At 40.3% G+C, this 9,549-nt stretch overlaps 1 protein-coding gene across 3 annotated transcripts in view; it reads right to left on the bottom strand.

Annotated features, from left to right (window-relative positions):
- Nucleotides 1–318: 318 nt before the first annotated feature.
- Nucleotides 319–9,549, bottom strand: part of prkn (parkin RBR E3 ubiquitin protein ligase) — a 27,781-nt gene continuing 18,550 nt past the window's right edge. For all 3 annotated transcript variants that reach the window (XM_041789548.1, XM_041789547.1, XM_041789546.1), the window contains exons 8-11: nt 8,682–8,743; nt 6,925–7,155; nt 5,212–5,329; nt 319–1,149 (exon numbers count right to left, since the gene is read on the bottom strand). In XM_041789548.1, coding sequence (XP_041645482.1) covers nt 1,046–1,149; nt 5,212–5,329; nt 6,925–7,155; nt 8,682–8,743 — 515 coding nt within the window. In that variant the 3' untranslated portion in view covers nt 319–1,045. The remainder of the gene's footprint in view (nt 1,150–5,211; nt 5,330–6,924; nt 7,156–8,681; nt 8,744–9,549) is intronic.

Genomic DNA, 9,549 nt, shown 5'->3' with positions numbered 1-9,549 from the left:
TAAGAATAGGATATGATCTTGCAGGCCAGTTGTAACTGTACCATGGGCCGGATTTGGCCCCTGGGCCTTGAGTTTGACACCCCTGACCAAATGGAAAGCTTCATACTTACACAAAGCTGCTAAATCCTCCTCTGACATTCAGAGACCAGCCTTTAAGGGTATAAAATGTAAATCTTTTTTAAAGCAGACCATTGATTTGTTTCTAAATGATCAACTACTAGCACCAATTAGCTGGACCTCTTTTGAATCAGGGCAGTCACTTTAAAGGAGATGAGTATTTATACAGTCACTTATTTCACATTAAATATTTGTGTTTATTTGTCATTACTTAGAAGAAATCTGTTTTTACTTTGACATTAAAGAGGTTTTTACTTGCATCGACCATGATTGATTTATAAAATCAATAAAGGGTAAAACATCCGAGGGGTGGAATACTTGAAACTGTTAGGTAAAATCGGACTTTAGTGTTTATTTTCTCATCCAACCCATCCTCAGTGGGGACCTCCAGCAGGCACTGGGACAGTTTGCAGCTGGGTGCCAAGCAGTCGGGATGAGAAACAGCACCTCCAAGTCCGAGGCCATAGTTCTCTGCCGGAAAACGGTGGATAGTTTCCTCCAGGTGGGGAGTGGCTCTGCCTCAGGTGAAGGAGTTCAAGTGTCTTGGGGTCTAGTTCACAGTTTAGAGAAGGTTTTCAGAGGAATGGTTAATAGGGACTGTGAAAAACTGAACTGTGCCTTGTGTTGATTTACAAGAAAAAGGAAAGAGGAGAATTTTGCATTAAAAACAAGAAAAAATCTTGACAGCAATATTGTGTTGTCACACTGATTTACTGCTAATAAATAAAACGTCTTTTGATAATATTTGGAGTTCAGATAAACATTAAAACAGTTTTGTCTGTAAATCTAAACTCTCCAGGTCACAGAGATGCAGTAATCATTCATGACTCCATCCTCAGAGTTTGTTTTCATAGCTGTGCGGTCAGAGTCCGTGGTTTGATTCCTCCTTTAAGCTGAAGTGTGGATGAACAACTCTGATGACTGTCTGCTATCCAAACCAGTGGTTTCCCATACACTCTCTGTTCCAGGCGACTCCACAGAGCCAGCACCACTCTGCTTTACACAGAGGACACTGCATGTGCATACAGCCACCTGCAGGGGGAGACAACACGTCACAAATCAATACACACAACATGCTATAATAAGCTATTATTGTGTAAATTATACAGCCTTTGAGACATGTATTTCTGTCTGACTTACTGACAGAATACTGATGAGGCTCAGACCTCTGGACAGTTCTCTGTTTGGTCCGAAACACCTGAAACTGTTGATTTTTAATCTACAATACAAACTGATACAGGCAAACTCCAGAACTCAGCTGCAGGGATGCTGACAAAGACCAGAAAGAGAGCACACATAACACTGGTTTTAAGGTCTCTGCATTGACTACCTGTTTGTTTTAGAATTTATTTTAGATTCCTCTATTGGTTTTTTAAGCTCTTACTGATCTTGGCCCTTCTTTTAATCTGATTTGCTTTTATCCGATGAGCCCAGTAGAGCCCTCAGGTCTTCAGGAAGTTCTCTGTTAACAGTACCCAGAGTCAGAACCAAAACCTACGGTGAGGCATCTTTTTATCACTAAGGCCCCGTCTGTGGACCTGAGGGCCACACCTGCTATTAATGTTTTTAAAAGCAAACTCAAGACCTACCTTTTTAGCCCGGGCTTTCAATTTTAAATCATCAACTTAAATTTGTTTGAGTGTTTTAGCATTTATCTCTCTCTAGTTTTAATGTCAGGATTGTTTTTTAGTATTTCATCCTCTTATCATAATTTACCAAGTTCTCTTTATGTGTTTTAGATTTATTTTATACAATTTTATCAAGTATTTTTTTCCCCTTTTTTCATTTCTATTCATTATTATTCTTTAAATGTTGCTTTGTTTTTACATCTTAGCCTAACCTCATGAGTTTCCTAATTTTGAATTTGAAGATGGTGTTTCCTCAGTTTGTAAGTTCCTGCTCTCACTGAACCCATTACTCATGACATAAAATGGACTTGATAAATGGATTTGAGCCTGTATAGTGCATTTCTAGTTATCTGACTACTCAAAGCGCTTTATGATAGACTTTCCAATACTGAGTTTGGATTACGGGCTGGGGAAGAGGCGACAGGGACGGGGAAAGGGATGGGGAGGGTGGGATGGTGAGGGCCAGAGTCATGTATTTCTCTTTTTTTATTTTGTTTTTGTGTAAAGCACTTTGTGCTACATTGTTTTGTATGAAAGGTGCAATACAAATAAAGATTGACTGATTGATTTGTGTTACAGAGATAACAAAGGCAGTGCAGCGGTCCCTGCAGACTTTAAGAATCCAAGAAACCCTTCATTCAGTCTATTTAGGACAGAATTTAACGTCAAACCCACTAACACAGTTTTGACCAAGATTCTGACCTTAACCGAAGCTTTCTTACCTTTAACTTGTTCTTACTCTCAGAACACTCTTAAACACTCTTGAGCGATGATATGATAATAAAATGAGTTATTTTGCACTCATTAGCTCTTAAATATGCTGAATTAAGTTTAAGACACAATAACATAAATTTGAATTATACATCATGCATGTTTTTAAATAATTTACTCGACTAATATTATCAAATAAAAAGCTAAAATACACGACTTAAATATGGTTAACTTCATTTAACCATGCAGTGCACTGTTTGATCCTAACTGCAGAATGTAAAAGTATATAGTCAGCATTTTAGTCTTCTTTTTTTCATCAAACCCTTACTTAAAATAAACAAGAACTACCTTCACACATGTATTTTTATACATTTAGATGATGCATTATCATTTAACCACATAGAATTTTAGAATAAATGTAGGTTTACACCGAGTCATATAACTTTTTTTAACATCCATCTGGAGTGCTACCTTTTCTTATTTTTGCATAATGCATGTCTGTGTTTGTAGTGTATATTCAATATACACTGTTGGCCCTGAACAAATGTCTAAATGGGTCTTTCTCTTTCATTGGAGCAGCGATACTTCCACTATAGAACGACCTTAAGTAGAGCTAATACTTGGAGTCAAGTGTGCATTTATAATGGATCATTTTAGTTTGGAAATTACTGACATCTCGTTACTTCTCTCACTGGTCCTGAGAGAAGGATATGGTGTTCATCAGTTTAGAAACACAATTTAGCAGTTCAAGAAGACCTCATGAATCTGGTGTAGGTTTCTCTACGAAACTTCTAAAAGGGGACATATTTTGCAAAAATCCCTTTTTCAGGCTTTTCTAACTAAAATAAATGCCCCTGGCCAATCCACAATCTTCTCAAGTACCACAAAAATCCATTCCCTTCCCTCCTCTCTTTCTTCTCCACCTTTCACAAAATGTGTGCTGAAACAAGCCGTTCCCAGATTTTCCCCTCATGATGTCATGTGGGGAGTTAGCCCCGCCCCCAGGTTCTGTTGGTCCTCCCCGCTTGGAAAAAAGTTTCGCTCTTCTCTCAGCTGCCAGAGGAGGATCAGGAGAGCCACATCCATGAAACCACATCCATTTCCTGATAGGGGTGTGGCCAGGGGTGGAGTCAGACAGCTCATTAACATATAAAGCCACAGAAACAGCTCGTTCTGAGCAGGGCTGAAACAGAGGGGTTTTTAGACGTGCAAAAATCCAATACTGGAGTGTTTTTTTCAGCAACAGACTTCACAGGCAGGTTTTGGGGATGTCTGAGAGCAGTATTAATTTGTCTTAAAAGCATAAAATATGTTAAAGAACAAATTTAAGAAAAATCTTAAGAAGATAGTGATGGTTGAGGCTGGGCGTTTGCAAGACTGGAGTTCATGAGTTTAAACAGCTGAGTGTAAAAACCAAAAGAAAAACTAGAAAGCTTCAGTAAGGAAAATGGACTCTGAGACTGAACGGAGGAAGGATCTTTCCTCAGTTTTCAGTGATGATGAAACCACACACCACATGAGTTCAGCTCCTGCTGGTTCAGACTCAAAGGGTTTAATAAAAGGTGCATGAATGTGCAGTCAGTCTAAATCCAGAGTTCCAGTTTCACCCATTTATGACTGCCATGCTAATACATGTTGCACTCATAATCTGGTTAGATGCAGATTATTAATAAAAGAAATAAATATTTCAGTTGCCTCACTGATGTTCTCTCCAGTGGTACTTTATGTGAGCGACACAGATTCTCAGCTAAGAGAATAAAAAATAAAGGTCTTTGAAAACTTGTTTCGGAACTTTAAAACTTTTAGGAAACTACATGAATTCAGTAAATCTGACTCCCTTCATCCTCCCATGTATGGGTGTAGCACAGGGGGACAAAGGGTACTGATTACCCAGGCCCACAGTAGGGAGGGGCCCTTAAGAAGCCTGCAATGAAAAGTGTTTTTATTTACTTTTTCTTAGTAATTAGTGTCCTTATTGAATTAAAAGCAACTAAATGAATCAGTCAACAGGCTGAAATTTGTATAGAGTGAAGTAAAATACTGAGGGGCCCTGCTCCTCCCTGAAAAATGTCCAAATGGCATAGTCCAGCGCTGCAAAATAATGTAATTAAATCCAATTTAACCATAGTAAAAATGTTGCTCTTACATGCGGTAACTATGGTTCAGAAATACATTTAAATGCATAGATATTTGTTAAGATGACACATTTGTTGCTTGGCTAGCTGGTTAAGGGGGCCCTGTGTAGTATTCTTTCTGGGAGCCAAAGATCCCTAGCTATGCCCTGCTTCCATGTCATTATTTCCTGTGTGATTCCTTGAAAAACAGGTTTTTAATCCTGCAGGTCATTCTTAAACTTAGACAATAATGAAGCCAAAACAGTAATATGTTTATGAATAATGTTTTTTTTCTCTAACTTTGCTAAAAACACAATGATTTCCACATGTTCCTCATTATATAACAGTGCTAGACCTAAATGCAACACTTAGTTGCACGGTTTTCTGCAGAATGCTCCTCTATCCTCTTTAACAAACATTTTGGAAAGATTTCTTCTTGCTGTCAGTTTTAACACCCTGAGAGTCGTCAGCCTGTGAACGCTACATTTTGTGCAGAACAAGTGTCAAATGATGCATCATTCCCCTCCAACCAGATTATGTTGAGGTTGTTTTTTATACTACAGCCGTCTGTTCTCATAAGGTCACAGCAGTTCAAACAAGTTCACACATATGCAGACAAGTTAGGATGGGTTCATTCTCACCATTTCTCTCCACAGGAACAGAACACTTGGGACAGCGTTTAGTTGTCTCCTGCACCAGGAGCAGGGAGGCTCTATCCCACCTCCCTCTGAGGGACGCCTCCTCCTCAACAACAAAACCCTGAGGAGCAGAGAGGGGGGACAGGTTAGAGTGCACAAATAACAGTGACCAAGATTAAAACCCTGAGGTTATTGCTTGATAATGCCATAAAATCTATGCTCTTGGAGCAACAGCCATTTTTAGGGCTTCCTTTGCAGCCTGCATATTCCAGGCAACAGCTTCATTTTCTATTTCTGGTTCATCCTTTAAAATCTAACTAGCACTCTGATGAAAGTTTAGAGCAGTGTTACTCAACCCTACACAACCAAAGAGCCAAACTGTTGAGAAATACAGTGCAATAAGTTAAGGGAGGTTAAAAAATGGTCAAATAGCAACAAAAATGGGTGAAAAGGGGCAAATATGGGGAGGAAAACGTGGAAAAAGGGTCAGAAAGTAGCAGAAATGGGTGAGAAGTGACAAAAAAATGAGTTACAGGGCAGAATGGATAAGGCGCGCGCCCCATGTACGCGGGCGACCCGGGCTCAAATCCGACCTGAGGCACTTCACTGCATGTCTCTCCCCGCTCTCTTCCCTGTTTCCAACTCTATCCACTATCCTCTCCTCTATCAAATAAAGGCACAAAATGCCCAAAAATCAACCTTTTTTAAAAAAAAAAAATGAGTTACAGGTGTCAAAAAATGGTCCAAAAGGGGCAAAAATGTGGCCAAAAAAAAAAAGGGAAAAGTGACTAAAATGGGCAAAAGCAGTCAAGATTGGCAAAAATGGGCAAAATAAAAGAAACAAGTGGTATTTAGTGGCAAAATGTAACTTAAATGGGTGAAAAGTGAAGAAAAGGGGAAAAATTGGATAAAAGTGGCAAAAGGAAGTGGCTAAAATGGGCATAAAGTAGGAAAAAAGTTGTATTTAATGACAAAAGGTATCTTAAATGGGTGAAAATGGGGAGAAAATTGGTGTAAAAGGGCAAATATAGGATAAAAGTAGCAAAAAATGTGTAAAAGTTTTTAAAAAAAAGTGTCAAAATGGGCAAAAAAGTGGTAATTAATGGCAAAAGGTAATTTGAATGGGCAAAAATGGGGAAAAAAGTGGCAAAATATGGTTAAAAATTAGGGAAAAAGTGGTATCTAATGCCAAATTGAAGCTTCATTGGATGAAAAGTGGCAAAAAATGGTGATAGAGGGCAAAAACGTTTCCCTTTTTTGGGTTTTCTGGGGGAATAAAATTTAAAATAAGACATAAAGGAGCCACAAATAATTGCAAAAGAGCCACATGTGGCTCCAGAGCCACACGCTGAGTATCACTGCTTTAGAGCTTGAGGTCTACGATCCATGTCCAGTTAGACGTTGTACACCTTCATTATGCTGGCATCATCCTTGTTTCATAATCAGGCGTTTGTGAGTTGTATGAGGTGCTTTCAAAGGAATGATCAGTTACTCTACTGTCACAGGCCAACTGTGACTAATTAGCTACCTCAAGGCAGAAGAGGCTAGTGAGACTGCAGCCGCAACCTTTCCAAATTTTTAGTCATTGCTAAATGCAAATAGCTTGCAAACTATGTCAGTGCTATAATGCTGCAGTTGGCAGATGGAAGAGGACAAATGAGCATGGCAAATATGGTAAAAATAACAGTGAAGATGTCCACTGATTGGTTTACCTACCTGAGCGGCTTCACCTGGCGGTGGGGCGGGTTCTGTGTGACAACCCCCCTCATGGTACACTTCCCTACAGTCTCTGCAGAAGACAAAACCACATCCCAGCTGTCGGTCACACTCCACCCTTCTGCTGCCCTCTACTGGGACAAGCCCTGCCCCACAGCCAGGTGATGGGCACATGAGTCCTCCAATCTCCTGCAGGCATTCTTCTGCTCCGTACTGCAGGTAACGCCCATACTGTGAAAAACAGTACACGCTTTGTAGGCCAGATTTTCAAATGAAACACAATAAAATACACATTTTGGTCCAAATACCATATCATTGTATTAGTATTTATATTTTCTTTCAAAATGTAAGTCATTTTAAGCATGAAGAGAGAGATCACTCCTTACTACCAAAATTTTTTAGCTACATATTTCTAGGATTGCCATGTAATCCATTTCTTGGCGTGACACATACACTATATTGCCATAAGTATTCACTCACCCATCCAAATGATTGAAATCAGGTGTTCCAATCCCTTCTATGGCCACAGGTGTATAAAATCAAGCACCTAGGCATGCAGACTGTTTCTACAAACATTTGTGAAAGAATGGTTTGCTCTCAGGAGCTCAGTGAATTCCTGAATGAATTCTCGCTCCTAAATATTTCACAGTCAACTCTCAGTGCTATTTTAACAAAGTGGAAGCGACTGGGAACGACAGCAACTCAGCCACCAAGTGGTAGGCCATGTAAAATGACAGCGGATGCTGAGGTGCATAGTGTGTAGAGGTGGCCAACTTTCTGAAGAGTCAATGGCTACAGACCTCCAAACTTCATGTGGCCTTCAGATTAGCTCAAGAACAGTGGTAGAGAGCTTCATGGAATGGGTTTCCATGGCCGAGCAGCTGCATCCAAGCCATACGTCTCCAAGTGCAATGCAAAGCGTCAGATGCAGTGGTGTAAAGCACGCCGCCACTGGACTCTAGAGCAGTGGAGATGCATTCTCTGGAATGACGAATCGTGCTTCTCCATCAGGCAATCTGATGGATGAGTCTGGGTTTGGTGGTTGCCAAGAGAACGGTACTTGTCTGACTGCATTGTGCTAAGTGTAAAGTTTGGTGGAGGGGGGATTATGGTGTGGGCTTGTTTTTCAGGAGCTGGGCTTGGCCCCTTAGTTCCAGTCAAAGGAACTCTGAATGCTTCAGCATACCAAGAGATTTTGGACAATTCCATGCTCCCAACTTTGTGGAAACAGTTTGGAGATGGCCCCTTCCTGTTCCAACATGACTGTGCACCAGTGCACAAAGCAAGGTCCATAAAGACATGGATGAGAGAGTTTGGTGTGGATGAACTTGACTGGCCTGCACAGAGTCCTGACCTCAACACCAGAGAACACCTTTGGGATGAATTAGAGCGGAGACTGAGAGCCAGGCCTTCTCATCCAACATCAGTGTGTGACCTCACAAATGCGCTTCTGGAAGAATGGCCAAAAATTCCCATAAACACACTCCTAAACCTTGTGGAAAGCCTTCTCAGAAGAGTTGAAGCTGTTATAGCTGCAAAGGGTGGACCGATGTCATATTAAACCCTATGGATCAAGAATGGGATGTCACTTAAGTTCATAAGCGAGTCAAGGCAGGTGAGCAAATACTTTTGGCAATACAGTGTATGTATGTATTTGTACTATATGCAGATATAAGGCACTGTGAAATAAAGATAAATATTTCAGTGGAAACATTAAAAAATATGTGTTAAGCTTTACAGTATGAACACAAACTCACCTGATCTTCACCCAGAATCCGGAAATGATGCAACTCCTTAATGAGAGAGTCATCACACCCAGCTGGAGACACAGAAATCTTCATCAAACACAAATAATCACACAAACACACAGATACATAAAGTATAAATCTCTTTTCTCTTGCATAAATCCTGATACTTGTGATGACAACTACTCACATACAAGGAAGCAAAGCTGGATTTGACAGTGCTGCTGATAATGATGATTAGTTCTAATGATGCTACGAGGGCCTGAAGTATTTTATAGAATAGTAAAGTCCTGAGGGGTAACCTGACATTTCATATATCCATTACATGCATATGTTTCACAATCATCCAGGAAACTTCACATACAAGGTGTCTGGGAAGGGTAGGGATTTTCAAAAACCTCTCAGCAGGTGATTGGACAAACGATGAGTTCATCACATTCTTTACAGGCCAATCAGTGACAAGACCACAATCAGTGACAAGACCACATGAGAAGGTAGTCTTGCACAGCTCTGGTAGTAACCTGAGCTCCACAGGCTGAGAATGTGCTGCTGTAATTTATCAGCAGTGGAGTGGTACATCCAAGGTAACAGCTACACCGGCTGCAGCCATTGTATATACCAGCTCACAGTACAACTACCACCATAACTATCACAAACTCACATTGAATCAGGTCAGAAGAAGAGCAAGAACATCTTTTCCATTATGAAAAAGTTTCAGTGCTGTTCTTTGATCTTGTTCTGCTGAAACATACGTGATGATATAGCTACACCAGAGTTAAACACTACACTAGCAGAAGCCATGACCGTAGCTACCGCCTATTTCTCCTCAAATGACGCTGATTGGTCAGGTCTGTTCTCAGACCTGGCCCAGTTGTTTCAG

The sequence above is a fragment of the Cheilinus undulatus genome, linkage group 6, assembly GCF_018320785.1.
Source record: "Cheilinus undulatus linkage group 6, ASM1832078v1, whole genome shotgun sequence".
In the NCBI taxonomy this organism is placed as follows: domain Eukaryota; kingdom Metazoa; phylum Chordata; class Actinopteri; order Labriformes; family Labridae; genus Cheilinus; species Cheilinus undulatus.
The sequence above is the reverse complement of the archived record's forward strand: the minus strand, read 5'-3'. Positions and strand labels throughout refer to the sequence as shown.